The 18,948-nt window shown below is 43.4% G+C and overlaps 1 protein-coding gene across 4 annotated transcripts in view; it reads right to left on the bottom strand.

The window, feature by feature from the left end:
• The window catches only part of nrg2a (neuregulin 2a), a 74,395-nt gene that overhangs the window by 42,568 nt on the left and 12,879 nt on the right, over positions 1 to 18,948 (bottom strand). The window contains exon 1 of one of the 4 annotated variants that reach the window (XM_034099934.1): positions 4,181 to 4,369. The exons of the other annotated variants lie outside the window; for them this stretch is intronic. Within the exon in view, the coding sequence (XP_033955825.1) occupies positions 4,181 to 4,250 (70 nt within the window). The 5' untranslated portion in view covers positions 4,251 to 4,369. Of the gene's footprint in view, positions 1 to 4,180; positions 4,370 to 18,948 lie in introns of those variants that run through there. 4 annotated transcript variants of the gene reach the window in all.

Here is an 18,948-nt window from a genome sequence, read left to right as displayed (position 1 = left end):
GCATTTTGCTCTTGTCTTATTCATAAGAAAGACAACCAAGTTGCAGAGCATTTCCATCCCTCGGGGGCCTTTTCCTTCCAAAAAAGAACCACGATTTTGGCACAAATCGCTGCAGAAGTTTTCCCTTTCTAACGCTGGGCTTGTTTCATTACAAAAAGTCCTGCAACATTATTCAAAGAGCGTCGACTTCCAGCCACAAAACACAAGCCTATCAAAAAAAGACCTGAAAGGAAGTCATCATGTAACATTGCAGCAGCAGAATTCCATAAATCAAAAACTTGAAATACTTTCTGATCCAAATTCTGGAGACGTCATAGCCAGTTAAAAGGGAATTATAACTGAGAAGTACATGCTGTGAGTTCATCTTCTTAAAGGTATGTGTGCTGATTGAGAACACATCGTGCTTGAGATAATACGGTTGAGTTCGTGTGATATCGTTGATGGTTGACTGACAGTCTAACAATCTGAACAGATCGCTCATGGGCTAGATTACATACAATTATATTTTTGACACACCTCTAGACTTCCATACAGGTATACACATGAAAGGACACAAACTACATTGTACAACATTACATCACATTACATTGAGCTGACGCTTTTATCCAAAGCGACATACAATCAGTGCGTTCGACCAACAAAATACAAACTTGAAGAAAACAGAATCATAAAGTACATCAGGTTTCATAGAGCAAAAACATTTCAAGTGCTACTCAACTGGCTTTAGATAAGCCAGCCCTTTATTAGTATATAAGTGCTTTGTTAATAATTCTATCGCTCGAAGTGGAGTCGAAAGAGATGAGTTTTCAGTCTGCGCCTGAAGGTGTGTAAGCTATCTGCTGTCCTGATGTCAATGGGGAGCTCATTCCACCATTTTGGAGCCAGGATAGCAAACCCAATGGTGTACAACGATTCGGATGCGTTGTTCAGTGTACTACTGTTTCCAGTGTGAGTCGACCAGACCCGACTTCAATCATCAACAAACTAACCACAGCAATTTATTGAAAGGACATCGTGGAATTGTAATTATTATTAAATGCAGCATTTAAATGTAGAGAATATGACAGTTGTATTTCCAAAACAAGAACAAATAATCCGTTTTTTTACAACTTGCAGAACAATCATGAAGGAACCAGCTATCTCTTGTCTGAAGGCTTTGAGAACAAAAGCGTGTTGCCAGCAAACAGTTACATACAAAATGTGTTTTTGGTTTTCCTGCACACCTTCACGTCTAAATAGCACTGGAAGGTAGCCCTTTCGTTTGACAAATATTCATATATCCATGTTTTGGTGCAATGTACACAATATCCATGTCATACCACACCGCTAACATGCAGCACATTAACGACAATCTGCACTGGTTTGTATGCGACTGATGCTTAGTTAGCACGCTAGCGAAACAAGCCAGCTAGCTCAAAGATCTTTAATTAGCTTTTGAGCTAAGCACTGACATCAAAAAGGTAGCTTACAGAAAGCTGGCATCCTATTCTGATGCTGTATATATGTCTACTCATTTAATTAGCAGCATACATAGCTACTTTTGATTATGAAGACTTGTTGATAGATTTGCGAATGATAAGGCTACTTCTTCTGAACTTCAGTCATTGAAAAACCACATCCTGAATGAAGCCAGATAATTATCGTAGAAAATTACAAACAACATTTATTAAAGAGCCAGATCAGAGTGATGTTGGTAAAGGAACCATCTTTATTTTTGACACACCTCTTTCATACAAGTATACACGTGAAAGGACACAAAGTACATTGTACTTATCGGATGCGTTGTTCAGAATAAACAGTTTTCAGTGAGTTTCGACCAAACGCGACTTCGACTATCAACAAACTAACCACAGCAATTTATTGGAAGGACATCGTGAAGTTGTAATTATTATTAAATGCAGCAATTACATTTAGAGAATATGACCGTTGTATTATGTAAGTTTTGATTATAAAGTCTTGTTGATAGATTTGCGAATGATAAGGCTACTTCTTTTGAACTTCATTAATTGAAAAAACACATCCTGAATGAAGCCATGTTACTCGTAGATAATTACAAGCCAGCAACATTTATTAAAGAGCCAGATCAGAGCGGTTCTGGTAGAGCAGGGGTGTCAAACTCAAGGCCCGGGGGCCAAATCCGGCCCGCGACTTCATTTTATGCGGCCCCACAAGAGCTTGCATAGAACGGTTAAAGGCTGATTTACAGAAGCACACAAACTACATGTCCCACAATGCATCTCTCATTTGACTTTTTTCTCAGAATTAGACTTTTATTTCAAGATTTCACTTTTTTTCTTTTTAAATCATTTTGTGACATGCTCACTGAAGAGACTTGCAATTATTTTCCCTAGACTTCTGCTTTCAGACGTAGTTAATTATGAAGTTATTACCCTGTCCGATAATAATCCAATGCAGAGGCAATAACATTATTTTATATATATATAACATATTATTTATATATGCATTTTTATATAGTCTTGAAGTTACAACCGGCCCTTTAAGTGCAACCATAATGCTGATGTGGCCCGTGGTGAAATTGAGTTTGACACCCCTGTGGTAGAGGAGCCATCTTTATGGGTCATTAGGTTCCTTTTTTTTATGTTAAGGATTACCTATTTTAGAGCCTTAGGCCAAGGCAACTGATGCGGAGCAGACACAACAAGCGTCACCAATGAGGGTGTGATCATTTTGGCTTCCTTTGATAAGCTCCATTTTATGAGTAAGCAGGTACTGTAGTTTCAAAGAGGTTACCTAGTTACCAAAGTTTGTAATACATCAATGAAGTGATCTCCATGTGGATATTGAAGATCATTATCAGATACATACAAAATGAACGTGGCACTGGAACATCCGCAGTTACTTTGTTAAAGGCATATTTTTTCAAATCCAACAAGAGTTACGTTTATTATCAGTTGCATCCTTTTGTAAAAGTAAACTAAACCAGACATCACACGCTAATCTTCTCTGTGTCCAGCAGCTGTGCTAGATTATGAACAAAGACACAGAGAAATATTCCAAAAGCACTCTGTGTCCTGTGTAGTTCTGGGAGCCGTTTATCTCACATGTTTATAGATCACAATCAGACCTGGAACCAGGAGTCCAGGACCATTCATTATTCAGGCTACATCTTCCACTGTACATGGGTAATAAAATCAAATTAACCGTAGGTGCCAAAAACAACTACAGTAGCACGTTTAAGCTGAAAAGAGGCCCCATGTCTTCCCAATAAAGAAGACATGCAAAAAGTGGTCGACATAAGGAAATTCTGTTCATGTTAAACCCAGTTTTGAGGGTTATCTGTTGGAGGCTGACATGAGTGACATCAGCAGGTACAAAATGGCTACCTATAACAGATGCTGTGTAAGATACAGTATCTAATCCAACCAAGAATGAGAAGTCAAAGTAGCTACAGTGCTTCTCATGGTATTGTCCTCAAAGTGTCACTGAAACGGGGGTTGGGCTTCCCCCATGACCTGAGGTCAAACTACAGTGACATGCTGCAGCTTGTAGGATCCTCCACTAAGCAAGCACATTGCTACGTCTGTGATTCCGAAATACAAGCAGCTCCCATACTATACCCCATGTCAGAGTAGCTTCCAGCACATACACAGTCAGACTTTTATGTTATACGACTCACCACATATGCATATTAAGATGAAAGCAACTGTTGAATTGTTAACCATGTCGAAAAATGCGTGATGAAATTCAGAATTTTGCCATACAGACGTTACTTTTATGATAAAGACCGAGGAAAAAATCCGATATATCAACATTTGATGTGACAGATCAGTTGTTAAATTATCAGATGAATCAACAAAAGCAGTTATAGCCAGTTTCCACATGGCTCATTATACAGCTGTGCTTTGGCTCTGTGAGATCCAGAAACAGTTGGGATAAAAAACCTAAGTTTAAGTTGATTTTGTACACATGTCGTATTAGTTGTCTTCCCTACAATTCCCAATTGCAGCAGAAAACAGATGTGCCTCTACACGCTGTCCATGTAAGAAGACCAATCCATGTGACAACCAAGCGGCAAGCTTTGACAAGCCAAGGGGATACTTACTTTGTCCCACACTTCCGTAATACAGTAACACAAACTTAAACTCACACTGTCTCTCTCTAACACACAGCCATACATACATAACATGTTACACAGAAACCACCTTTCATTTATTTTTACCTGCAGTGGAATCGCCCTTCTTACCCCCCTTCTTTTTCCCTTTCCTATCTTTCCTCTTGGTCTCCGTCATGCTGTCACAAGAAAGTAAATCCTCAGTAGAAGACACAGGGAAAAAAAAAATCCCAGGTAGTCCTATTGGGAACGTGTGGCAAGTGGGCACCACCAGACTCTGAGCCTGTTAGAGTCGTCTCTCCTCCTATATAGACTCACACCAATCAAGTAGAGCAAGAACCACCTACTCAAAGCAGGGCAGAGGGAGAGAGAAGGAGAGGGAGGGAGGGGAGGGAGGGGAGGGAGGGAGGGAGCGAGCAGGAAAAAATAGGGAGAAAAAGGTAGAGGCATAGCTCGAAAGGGGAGAAGTGAGAGAATACAGAGGGAGGGAGTGAAGAAAGAGGGAAGGCATTTCCTATTGCTTTAACGGCAATCAAATGTTCCTCTTCTGGATCTATCAGATAAGCAGCGGGTCTTACAGGCCCTGCAGCCACGACTGAGGAAGTCCAGCCAGGAATCTGGACTCGTCCATTCATGCTCCACGGCCTCTTAGCCGGCTCTGACTCTAGTCCCCACCTTCGGGAGCATCCCCTCTAATGACCCATGCAAAAGTGCAGCGAGACCTCTTAAGTTGTCCCCTCTGCACTGCTGACCCCACCCAGATCATTCAGGCGGGGACCTGCCCTTGCCAGGTTGATGTCGGGGTCCCACAACACTTCACATCTGGTCCAGATTTGCCCAGCACTGTTTCTGTGCGATGTGTGCGATGTGTGAGGTGCCAAATGTCAGATCACAATCTACGACAGACTTGCTTCTTCCAAAAATACACAAAAAGAAAGATAATCTGTGGTTTTTCCTATAGCTGCTCCCCTTCCTCAGCTTTCTTGTCTGTCAGACCCCCCTCTCTTTACTTCAGGCGGGTCTCAGCATGTCTGTGGTTTTAACTCGCTGTCATCAATGTCCATGCAGAGGTATAAATAATATGCATCCGTTGAAACGAGCATTCATCTTTTAAAAATGCAGACATTTGCTTTTGATACCAGAATTTGTTCAAATGAAGATTTTGTTATTCTGCAAATAAGTTTTTTTTTAAAAGGCTAAGGGGGAAGCTCACCTTGTGTGTTTCTACTTTCAGTAGAAAGTTTGAAAGCACGGAGGAAAATAGGGCAAGGGGAGACTAATATAAAAGAGGGGGTGGGGGGGGCTGGGTTGAGCCATGTTTGGCTCCAGAAAATAAATAAATCAAAGTACAGAACTTTCTGAATGTGGCAAATGAGTCACTGCCCGAATTTAGTACAAGAGGATATTAGTTTTTTTTTCGTAAAACAATATCTAATGCAAACATAACTTTGACAACTACAACGCTGCGGCTAATGGTATTATTTTAAGCTGCTATCGCAAAAGTAAGGTTTTCTGATTTCATGCTGACTGAACTCCACCGTCCCACTAAGTGGCAAGAAAATAAAAACCGGTTGAAACAACAGCAGGTCCACTCTCAATGAAACTCGTTGGTTTAAAAAAAAGATCCGTAAATGAGTCATCTGCGGGGCCCTCCGGAGGTTTGCCTCCGTCCAGCCCTCCATAGATTCATGACGTTGATTTCTTAGGAAGAGGCGGCGGCAGCAGGGATTGGAAAGGGGGCAGAAAGGGGGTCATGTCGTTACGGGTCACTGCCCTCAATAGCATAAGCCTAATCTGTGGGCAACCAAACTGGTGGGGGTCCCACTGAGGCGAAGGGCTGACACGGCAATCCGATCCAATGTTGTGCTTTTCCTACGAACAAAATGCTTGTCCGTCTGTCCTCTACTCCCGCTGGTCGTTTTTTTCGATGATCTAATCTGTCAGCGGACTTCGCTGAGGACTGGCAGGGGCCACAGTGTGTCAGAGAGCTGCCCCTGCCGCCCTATCTCCCCCCTACCCTCAACACTCACTTCCTCCTCCACTATTCAACGAGATGGGACTCGTTCCCGGGCCCGCGTCTCTCTGGGTGGGCGTGCGGGTTATGTATGTGTCAGAAATGTGAGTATCAGTGACGTCAGGACAAAAGAAGCACCACCTTCAGGCCGACGGGATGTGGATCTAGATATTCTGTGTGCCTCTCATAACATTTCCAAACCTGCTCCTTCACGGTCCCACGGATGCCTTGAAGTCGAGCCACACAAGATGCAAATTGGTGAAATGTAACATGAGTAATGAGGGAGTCCTACACAGCAGTAGGAGCAACAGGAGCAGGTTAACCTCGGGGTTAGCGTGGACATCAATGTGTGGCTCTCGTCTCAACGTTTTTGCAAACGTGCCGAGCTCCTGCTGAACTGGGAAAAGATTTGAAAATATACTTTGTGCAGATGCATTCGTTTTTACGATCACTACGTGCCACAACTGTGTCCCACTTGGCAAATGTTATGCAAACAGTGTGTGCACATACAGGAACGAGGGAGATGGAAATGGAGCCCTCTCCGACTACACGCCATCAGAAAATAGGGTTAGATGTTTCTTTTTGTTCACAAGATTGCGTCAAGAGCTCTGAACAAGGTAAGGCTGTTGTAGATGAGCCTGTGGAGCCCAACAAGCATCTGAAATGAACTCCATTTTTCACACCAAGACACACTACGGCCATGTGCATCGAAATCTCTCTTCATTTTTGTCTACTCAAAAGCATCTGCTGTTTTTCAACAGCCGCGGGCCGTCCTTGGATCAGGGTCTGGAGGTGGAGGGGCACGCTGGGCCAGTGTGGGAGGAGCATCACTTGAAGAGCATATCCAAAAAAGAGAAGTGGAGCCAACCCCTAAAAGTTCTGACATTGATCCTTTGAGCCCTGCTCATAAATGCTCCACAGGCCCCATCTCTGCCTGCCTCCTAATCCCTCCTTGCTGTCCCTCAAATAGGGGAGACAGCTCTCCTAACAACAGCATACCTGCACATCATCACATGGATACCGCTCGACAGCACTCCTGCCCTTTCACAGGCACCAGAGTTTATCTTTGAGACATAATGGCTTTAAACCGCCATTAGGTTGTGTTGTTTACATCGGTCTGCTTTTGTGTCCAACAAAGTGTATATGGGTGTCAGGGGGGCTTAGAGTAGGGGCATAGTGCAAGCTTTTAACACACATCTTGACTCTCAGAGGTGAAGCAAGGGCAAGGAGGAGGGGTAAGTAAGTACAACAACAGTAAGGGAAAATGGACAGGACAGGGAAAATAGGGAAGGAAAGGAAATGGGAGGACACAAAGGTGTAACGTGTGAATGAAACTAGGGAGTGAAAATAACGTCTTCCTCATCAGATGACAGAAACAGCCCCACCTGCTGATATCCACCTCTTAATAAGGCATCTGCTCCCTCAGATGACCGTGCCCCGAGGTGTGCTGTGGAAACAACACCGGCGGGCCAATACGAACCTGCTCACCCAGCAGCAGCATATGTTGTCAGTACAGACCAAGGAGATTGTGTACAAAGCATAAATATAATCTGCTTGATGCTGCCAGTCTCGCAGCTTTCCATTAGCGGGTAAATGTGTCCGTCTGTGCAAGCGGCCCTCTGTGTGAACGACAGGCTAAAGGTGTGACGAGACGTATGTGACTGGGCGTGCTGGCGAAGCCCCTTTCAAAACAGACACCACACAAATCAACGTCAGTGACACCTGGAAGCCCCGAGGAAGGGGGCTTCTGGGATGTTTCAAGGTCAGCTGTACCAAGGTCAAACGAGTTTCCAAAACGACGTGTCACTTAGGACTCTACTCAGCAACAGTTGAGTGCATACGTGAACAGCCTCGTTCACAACATAGCACATTCAAATCAAGCATGGCTCTTTGGCATTTAGAGATCAGAGAGAAACAGCGAGAGCGGAAGGAGGAACCTATTGCGGTGAGCACGTTGCACGTTGTAACTTCCGGTTGTTGTTGTTTTCATCTCCGGGTATCCCGTGTGCCTGTTCTGTTGCTGATAGCTTATTAACTTAAACTTAATCGATCGTTTTAAAACTCTTGATCACGGCAACTGCCTGACGTTGTAATCACACGTTACTACAGCTTAAGCACTCACAACTCTCCTTCTCTTAGCGACTGTAACTCCACAGTTGCCTACACTCTTTTCGGGTTTGCTAACGGTAGCTACTTTAGCTTGATAGCTAGCCATGGCTCTTTCCCCACCTTCTGGTGCTATTTCCTGCTCTTCCTGTCTCATGTTTGGTTACTTCCCGGCCTCCCTTACTGGTAAGGATACATGTGTTAAATGTAGTATAGTTGTTAGGTTGGAGGCGGGAATCATAGCCATAGAAGCCCGGCTCCGCATCTTAGAAAGTAACTCAGTTAAAGTAAAGCCCATGTTAGCATGTGCGGACCGGCAACTCCCGAGCAGCAGGGAGGCTGGGTGACTGTTCAGAAGGGGCATAACGCGAAACCCGCAGGTCCCCACCAACCCGTTCACGTATCTAACAGATATTCCCCACTCAGCGAGACACCCGCTGAGAAGCCAACTCTGGTTATTGGTAGCTCTATTATGAGACACGTGAATTTAGAGACCGAAGCCTCCACAGTCACATGCATTCCGGGGGCCAGAGCGGGCGACGTTGAGGCGTATCTTAAACTGCTGGCTAAAGATAAACGTAAATACAGTAGGATTGTTATTCACGTCGGTGGTAATGATGTTCGTTTACGCCAATCAGAATGCACAAAACTTAATGTGGAGTCGGTGTGTAGTTATGCTAAAACAATGTCGGACACCGTAATCTTCTCTGGTCCCCTCCCCAATCTGATCAATGATGACATGTATAGCCGCATGTCATCATTTCAGCGCTGGTTGTCTTGGTGGTGCCCAGCAAACAATGTGGGCTTCGTAAATAATTGGACAGCCTTCTGGGGAAAACCTGGTCTGATTAAGAGAGACGGCATTCACCCTACTTTGAAAGGTGCAGATCTCATTTCGGCAAACATTTCAGGGCTTTGTGGACGTAATCCATGACAAACTGGAGTTGAGACCAGGAGGCAGAGTCGCAGTCTTACACGCTTCTCTGCGCTCTCTCCTAGGCAGTCACCCATAGGAATCCCGAACCCAATAAAATACCCAATATTAGCGGTGTGTGTGTCTGCCCAAGGACAATTTAAGGTAAAACCTAATAGAGGTGTCATACATAATAACCTAATAAAAGTAAATGTAACAACTACTACAGTGCAACAAAACAGGAAGATTAAATGTGGTCTCTTAAACATAAGATCTCTAGCATCTAAAGCAATATTGGTAAATGATTTAATATCAGATTATAATATTGATATATGCTGTCTCACTGAAACTTGGTTGAGACATGAAGAATATGTCAGCATAAATGAGGCCACTCCACCCAGCCATGTCAACACTCATATTGCTCGAGGCACGGGCCGAGGAGGTGGAGTTGCAGCAATCTTTGACTCAAGTTTACTTATCAATACTAAACCAAAATGTAATTATACCTCTTTTGAAAGCCTCGTTTTTAGTCTTACGCATCCGACCTGGAAAACTTTGCAGCCAATCTTATTTGTTACAGTGTATCGTGCACCAGGTCCTTATTCAGAATTCTTATCAGAATTCTCTGAGTTTTTATCAACTTTGGTTCTTAAAACAGACAAAGTAATTATCGTAGGTGACTTTAATATTCATGTTGACGATGATAAAAATAGCCTTACTGTTGCATTTAACTCTATATTAGATTCTGTTGGTTTCTGTCAGAGTGTAAATAAACCAACCCACTGTTATAATCACACTCTCGACCTTGTTCTGACTTATGGTATTGAAATTGAGCAACTATTAGTCGAACCGCATAATCCTGCTTTATCCGACCATTTCTTAGTAACTTTTGAAGTACTGTTACTAGACTACAAAGCATTAGTCAAAAGCTCTTGCAGCAGAAACCTATCTGTTAGTGCTATAGCCACATTTAAGGAAGAGATTCAACCAATACTTAACTCGATAGCATGTCTGCATGTAGGGGAGGAAACTTATACAAAATGTACACCACCCCAAATTGATCATGTTGTTGATAGTGCTATAGATGCGCTGCGAATAAAATTAGATTCTGTTGCTCCTTTGAAAAAGAAGAAAATAAAACAACATAGATTAGCTCCATGGCATAATGCCGAAACCCGCAAAATAAAGCAAAAGTCTAGACAACTTGAAAGGATATGGCGTTCCACTAAACTTGAAGAATCTCGTTTAATTTGGCATATTACTCTCAATGAATATAAGAAAGCACTGCGTAAAGCGAGAGCAGCCTACTACTCTTCATTAATAGATGAGAATAAGAATAATGCAAGATTTCTTTTCAGCACTGTAGCCAGGCTGACAGAGAGCCACAGCTCGATTGAGCCTTCTATTCCCTTAGCACTCAGTAGTAATGATTTTATGTGCTTTTTTAACGATAAAATTGTTACTCTTAGAAACAAAATTAATGACCTCTTGCCTTCGACCAGTATAGTGTTATCAACAGCTCCCGGAATCGTAAGTTCTAATATTACACTAGATAGTAAACTAGAATGCTTTTCAGCCATTAACCTTGAACAATTACATTCAATGATTCTCTCTTCTAAACCATCAACGTGTATGTTAGACCCAATTCCAACTAAGCTGTTGAAGGAAGTTTTTCCATTAATTAGCACTTCTTTATTAAATATTATGAATATGTCTTTATTATCAGGCTATGTTCCGCAATCATTCAAAGTAGCAGTGATAAAACCGCTTCTTAAAAAGCACAACCTCGATCCAGAGGTTTTAGCCAACTATAGACCTATTTCTAATCTTCCGTTCCTCTCAAAAATTCTTGAGAAAGCGGTCGCAAAACAGTTGTGTGATTACTTAAAAAACAATGATTTATTTGAAGATTTTCAGTCTGGCTTTAGAACACATCATAGCACAGAGACAGCTCTGGTTAAAGTCACAAATGATATTCTAATAGCCTCAGACAAGGGACTTGTCTCTATTCTTGTTTTGCTCGATCTTAGTGCTGCATTTGATACTATCGACCATGATATCCTATTGCAAAGACTAGAGCACTTAGTTGGCATACAGGGAACTGCTTTAGGCTGGTTTAGGTCCTATCTATCTGAACGCTCTCAGTTTGTACGTGTTAACGATGAATCTTCCACGCAAACCAAAGTTAGCCATGGAGTGCCACAGGGCTCAGTGCTCGGACCTATTTTGTTCACATTATATATGCTTCCGTTAGGCAATATTATAAGGAATCATTCTGTAAACTTTCATTGTTATGCGGATGATACTCAACTATATTTATCAATCAAGCCTGATGAAATTAATCATCTAAATAAAATTCAAGACTGCCTTAAGGACTTAAAAACGTGGATGACCTTAAACTTTTTGATGTTAAACACGACCAAAACTGAAGTTATTGTACTTGGCCCGAAGAATCTACGAAACAAATTATCTAAAGACATACTAACTATGGATGGCATTAATTTGGCCTCCAGTGAGACTGTAAGGAATCTTGGTGTTATATTTGATCAGGATTTATCCTTTAACGCCCACATAAAATCAATTTCAAGGACCGCCTACTTCCATCTACGTAACATTGCAAAAATCAGGCATATCTTGCCTCAAAATGATGCAGAGAAACTAGTCCATGCATTTGTTACTTCTAGGCTGGATTATTGTAACTCTTTATTATCAGGGAGTACCAAGAAGTCAATCAAGTCGCTTCAGCTGATTCAAAATGCTGCGGCTCGTGTACTAACCAGAGTTAGGAAAAGGGACCACATTACTCCTGTTCTGGCTGCCTTACACTGGCTCCCTATAGAACACAGGATAGAATTTAAAATTCTTCTTCTCGCCTACAAAGCCCTTAATGGGCAGGCGCCATCTTACCTTAAATAACTCATTATACCCTACTGTCCTACTAGGGCATTGCGTTCCAAGAATGCAGGGTTGTTGGTTGTTCCTAGAATCTTTAAAAGTACAATGGGAGCCAGAGCCTTTTCTTATCAAGCTCCACATTTGTGGAATCAGCTTCCAGTTTGTGTTCGGGCGGCAGACACCCTATCCGTTTTTAAGAGTGCGCTTAAGACCTTCCTTTTTGATAAAGCTTATAGTTAGGGCTGATTAGATTCAGCCCCTAGTTTTGCTGATATAGGCTTAGTTTGTCGGGGGACATCTTACATCTTCCTTCTCTCTGTCTATACCCGTGTACACTCATGTTCCGATTAACCCAGCTTCCCCAAATGTCTTTCTTTTTGGTGTCTATATACGCTGGGATCCGGAGTCATGGATGATCCTGCGGTCCTGTGTCCTGGATCGCGAGCGCTGGATCTTGAGTCGTGGCTGTGGTCCTGGATCATAGGTCCTGGATGGATATCCTCGTGGATTCATCTTCCTATTATACACACATGCATTTCCAAACATTTGGACTACCTATGTTGCAAATGTATTATCTTTTCAATTTACACACGGCATCTATTGCACGTCCGTCCGTCCTGGGAGAGGGATCCCTCCTCTGTTGCTCTCCCTGAGGTTTCTCCCATTTTTCCCTTTAAACTGGGTTTTCTTTGGAAGTTTTTCCTTGTACGATGTGAGGGTCTAAGGACAGAGGGTGTCGTATTGTCATACTGATATTCTGTACACACTGTGAAGACCACTGAGACAAATGTAACATTTGTGATATTGGGCTATATAAATAAACATTGATTGATTGATTGATTGAAAGAATTTAAGTGTTGAACAAGGAAGTGATCCTGGGTGGATGCAGCTTCTTTGACGTTTCCGCAGCACATAGCTGTCACCATGGTAACCACGGTCTTAAGGGTAGCAACTAGAGTATGTGTGTGAGAGAGAGAGAGAGAGAGAGAGAGAGAGAGAGAGAGAGAGAGAGAGAGAGAGAGAGAGAGAGAGAGAGAGAGATGTGGAAGGGCGGAGTGAGGCTGAGACGCGAGGCTGAGACGCGGGGAGAGTGAGACAAGAAAAGGATGCAGGCGAGAAAGTAGGAGATAATGTGTGAGAAACACAACGGGAGAAAGAGTGGGAGAGGCAGAAATGGGAGAAAGGTGACACGGGAGAGCCGCAGAGAAACACAGAGTGAATGGAAGAAACACAGGCTTCCACCGAGCCGCTGCAGCTTGGCCGCTGTATCGCTCCATAAGAGAGATGTCCATAAGCAGGGAAGCACTGCAGCAGCATCTCGGAGAGGGAGAGATGACAAACATCAGCACTGAGCATGCTCCACTCTCAAGGCCACATGAGAAAATGAGATTTCAGTTCTCCAGCCTCCGCCTGTCACTAGCCAGCTTTCACGAGCACATCACACCACCAGTGGCTTCGGCACTGGATTACAATGTGCCCGGTGTGCCACAGGGCGGATTGATCTAACGGTGAGAGGCATCGGCCCCACTTATGGCCACGCTGACTCATATTGTGACAGGTTTGATTGGGGCTGAAAGGACCAAGAGATGAGCATAGCAACTCATCAGCCAATGGGGCATGATACTGCAATAACAGGCCAGCACCACGGCAGCCTCGCAGTCGCACACGCACACGCACACGCACACACGCACGCACACACGCACCCAAAGCAGCCCTGTTGCCAGATATGGTCTCTGCGCCTCCAGACTCTTACTGGTCGTCATCCTTATCTGGACGGCTGCCAGAGCTGCATTGCAAACCATACATTTGTGTCAGACGTGCAATTAAGCCAAGTTGATTTATTTGATTTGTTGCTCTTTCTGCAGGCAGACAGGCACACCTACGCGGAGACACGACTGCGTGTTTGTCAGTTTCATCGCTGAAAATTGACGCCATCGTTCACAGTCGTGTGTGGAAGAGTGTGTGTGCACTGCATGTGTTGAGAGGACACGGTGAAAGCTGGAGAGGATGTCAATGGCCACTCCACTTCCACTGCGGCCACAGTAGGGAACACTGTAAAATAATGTTTCGCTTGTCGATCGGGGATTGTATCAAAGTTGACGTGCCACATCCTGAAGATCTTACTAAGAGCCTTTCGATTGGACAATAATAGCGTATTGTGCTGATACCGAAATAGCACAAATACTTATAATGGCAGATGCTGTCTGAGCAGGACTTTGATGATCCTCTTAAAGCTGCCTGATTGAATCGGTCTCCCTTTACCCTCTGTACTTTTCCTCTTTTTAAAACGCATATATTTGTCTTCCTCTCCGTCTGTCTGTCTCTCTCCCTCTGCCTGTCTCCCTCCCCGCTGTCTAAGGGAGAGATAAAGAGGTTTTGTGTGACTGTGAGCAGATTGACTTGAAGATAGAGGCTGGAAGCGGATCTCCTCCACCTCCTCATTCTGCTCGTTCTCTCCCGCTCTCACCCAGATGAAGAGACAAACATTCTCCCACATGCTCTCACAGTTTATCAAACACACACCCACATAGTAGCAGGTCTTCATGCAAACACATATGTGTGCTCTCACCAGAGAGGACAACACACACTCAATCTAAGTGTCCTCGGGCCGACAAAGTATACACTGTCACACTCAAACACAAACAGACCCCCTCAAATACGCACATAAGCATACTCATACAAACACACAGGTGCATCCACATGTAAATAGAAGAAGGGTCAGTGATGCGTTCGAATGGACCTGTTTTCCACTCGTAATGTACCCAATACAAACCTTTCCCCTGACGTTCATTTACAAAACAGACTTTTAAGACCTCTGAATCATAGCTCAACGTCAGGCTTGTTGTGATTTCTTACCATTGCGCACACATTTTTCCCCTGAAAAACGAACCGACTAAACCTTTCATACATCTTGCTTGTCGTCACTGCAAAGAAATGTAACAAAAACCTTAAAGTCGTCAAATAAAAAAACCTTAAAGTCTTCAAATAATATGTGAAATGTTTAGTATACTTGTCTGTACATTCATACTTGGACACGATGACCCTGCATTTTTCTCCAATCCTCAAACCTTCACAATAATAGATATTAATATCAGTGATAAACTTCGCTTTAACTGAATCTATCAATTAACCGTTCATACATTTATAAAACTTCAACTCGAAGTGTAAATGTCCACAAGGGAAAACAAGGGAAGGTTGTGCTCTTATCAGCAACCGCCCCCCCTTCAATAACATGCGTGCATCCACTCTCTGCTTCGCATTCTTCGCATCAAATCAAATTCCTTTTGTGCTCTGCACTTGTCCTTTATCTCCAGAATGTGCTTTTAGAGCAACACAAACATGTCACAATGAGGACACTGAGTTTCACACAGAGTGGAAGTAGCTTCTTGGTAAAAAAAAAAATCATTTGCATTTCTGCTTTTTCCTCTCAAGGCAGAGTTTGGGCTTATCAACGCTTATCTCTTTTGTTTGTTTTTCACCCGGCGTTTCCTGAAAAACAGGCCACTACGCATGTGTAAGCTTAGATCACACTTCGGCGGCAAAAGACCAGATCAAGGCGGTCTCAAATCGAGTGAGCTTGATGAGTGGGCTTGATAAGTGGGCAAGAGAGTGGCCCCAGATGATGGTGCCAGGATGGCCACACACAGAGCTCTGGCACGCAGGCATGGCTGACAGGAAGCCAGGACTGAGGTCGGGTCATCTCAGAGCGACAGCAGGACTGCCTGGGTCCAAAAGGCCTCTCCACCCGTCCAGGAGTTAAAGTCAAAGCCAAACAGTGATGGCACTAAGAAGGAGGTCAAAGCTAGCTAAAGCTATCATATTTTTCTAAATAGGCACGCCACCGCGAGCAGCTTAGCGATGGAGGAGCATTGCTAAAGCTTTAGAATCTAATAGTTGAGGTTTAGCCAACAGGGTATTAATTATTGCTCAAAGGGTCATGCAGTAGGAATATAATACTAATCCATGTTTGTAGACAGAGAGGAAAACAGGTTAGTGGCAACTATTGGACATCAAAAACCGAGGTCAGACCAATAGTTTTCTGTTGTGTAAGGATCAGAACGAAAGCCATCTTTTGTATTATTTTTAACGTTCTGTTTTGATTCGGAATACCGACTTTTGCCTCATGGCCATTTGCTGTATGATAGCTGCTGCTCTGCGAGCCTCATGTCAGGGAGACGACAGGGGAATGAAAAGAAACATGCCTAGACAGTGCGTAGCAAAAGTACACATCCCAACAGATGTGATGGAGCAAAAGCGGAAACAGGGTTACACGACTCACACAACAGGGACTTTCTGTAACGCTGATCTTACTGGCTTTTACAAGTACAACAGACCTCTGTGAGGAATGTTGCCTTCTCATTTAGGGTGAAACACCCCTGGAGTTAAGGGGTATCGATATCACAAGGGAGATATATTCCTCTTTTGCCTGCATTTGCTGCAGTGAGGTGATGGTTAGTGTGCTGGTCTGTGGGCCAGCTGGGACACATCTCAGTTCACCCGTGTGCAGACACACACGCACGGACACACACACACACGCACACGCACACGCACAAGCTTGCTCTATGCTGTTCACTATCTTTCAACAACAAGCTGAGCAGGGACCAGACGGAAAGAGGTCCTATTTGTGCAGGAAGATAAATACACTTCTGCACCCAGTCCTGTCCCCTCCAGATTAGAGAAGCACAATAATGAGCAGACGCACCGGTGGAAGTTCAGAAGAAAGCAAGGGCAAAGGATAGAGTAACAGTATACTACCAAAACACACATCCCCGCACACAGACACACACACACACACACACACACACACACACACACACACACACACACACACACACACACACACACACACACACACACACACACACACACACACACACACACACACACACACACACACACACACACACACACACACACACACACACACACACATACCATGTATACATCACTTCAGGGGACATTACATTGACTTACATGCATTTCCTGGAGACTTATCCTAACCTTAACCATAACCAACACATGGCTAACCCTAACCCTTACCCTTAACCTTAACCTAACCAAGTCTTCACCCTAAAATTAATGATTCCCCTCATGGGGACCTCCAATTTGTCCCCATAAGGGAGGCGAGTCCCCACACGTGACTGTGTAAACAGATGTAGGTCCCCACAAGTACTGTATAGTAATGCTCGGCCACACACACACACACACACACACACACACACACACGCTTTTATCATATAATTATAAAAACTTAAAAGTCTAAATGATCAACTGTGTTGTGTCCCAATGTTAAAAGAATAAAATATCTTACTTCTAGGAAACAGATTGCTTTGAAAAGGGATTCATACGTTTTAACAGGAAATAACACTTTTGCCTAAACGTATCATTTTGAAGTTAATGTTGATTGCAAAGTGTATCGGCTGTAGAATAAAAACACCATCTGCATATGGATTTGTTCCACATAAATCTGGCCTTTTTCTTTCTGCAGGGCTCCAGATTTCAAACTGCCTTTCACAATAAAAGCCCTAGACATTTACACCACATCACCGCTAACCAGTGGCCATTTTCCGATAAGGTAACTCAACAAAGTAGCTTAAAGTAGCTACGTCAGCTAACGGATGGTGGAACAACCAGAGACATGTTAACTATGGAATCTCTACTTGGTAAAAGAGCCCGGAGACAGACGATGCAAAGACGGCAAAGATGGAAGTGATGGAAAAAGGGTTTTTCTACTGAGCTATATCAGTAAGTAACAACACGTATTAACAAAGCAGGTGTTTAACTCTGTACCATAGCACTGATGTCTGGGCCTCTTGTTCTTTGGGATTCTTGCTTCGGACAGTAGCATTAGCCTGTGTGCTAGCGGTAGCCATGTTGCTAAGGATTCATGAAAAAGCAGATGGATTTTTCCGTGATTTTGACAATCAGTACACAGGAAATATTTCATCACAGTAGTCGTGCAGTTTTCTAGGAAATGAATGCTGTGTTTGGAGCTTGAGAAGAACAAAGAGAGTTCTGGTTGTCATGTGACGATGGCACTATCAAAATTGTCAAGAAATTGTCTATTTCTTTAATGTTGGATTTACTTTATTTTGCAAAGACGTTCCAACTTCAAAATGAGAAACAAACTTGGGGATTTAACCATAAGAGGGGTTATTGTTGAAGTTGATCCCACGTGAATATGGGTAAAACCCCCGAGGGGAATTTTCCTAACTTTCCAAAAATATTCTGGAAAAACTCTCGGATTTGCAAATGGATGGCGTCACCGTTTTAGGAAACACAGACAGTACACACACGCCGCTGTGTGAGTAAATGTCAAGTAGGCTATCTGGTCGTCGTATAGTGGGATGATGGTAATTTACAATGTGTCTAAATATCCACATACTCATTGTAAATACTCAAGAATGAGTGTATCGAGTTGTTTACAAGTTCTTCTGTGAGTCAACAGTCACAATCTTTTATTAGCTCCTCCTCTGTGTTACGTTCAGGATGGCAAAGCTCAATCCCGGACCACAGAGTTAGGCAAACCATCTCAGCTACGCTATGAATGCATGTGTTCTGAAACAAAACCTCTGAGTCAAAGCAGGAGACCCCTTCCCTATTGAGGGAAACATGATTTTCTCTTGGTCCACTTCCAACGTACCCTGCTGCTAACAAGCCATTCCATTCTGTTTAAAGTCTTTTCATGTTAAGACACACATCAATCCACACCTACAACATACCTGAGGAAACAAACCTCTCTCAGGATATGTGCTGTGTGTGTGGGGTGAACATGGCCGGACACGTCCCTTAAACACACCGGGAGGCGCCCAGCGGGAGTGCCAGCAGCCCCTCTTTTCAACACTTCGACATGCTGCACACAAACACAGTTGCCCTTCCCATGGTCCTTTTGTTCCCTATCGTTTTGTTGAAGTTCCTGTCATGGACACTGTCAGCTTTCTCTGGACA

Source organism: Pseudochaenichthys georgianus, chromosome 14 (assembly GCF_902827115.2).
Source record: "Pseudochaenichthys georgianus chromosome 14, fPseGeo1.2, whole genome shotgun sequence".
Lineage (NCBI taxonomy): Eukaryota > Metazoa > Chordata > Actinopteri > Perciformes > Channichthyidae > Pseudochaenichthys > Pseudochaenichthys georgianus.
The sequence above is the reverse complement of the archived record's forward strand: the minus strand, read 5'-3'. Positions and strand labels throughout refer to the sequence as shown.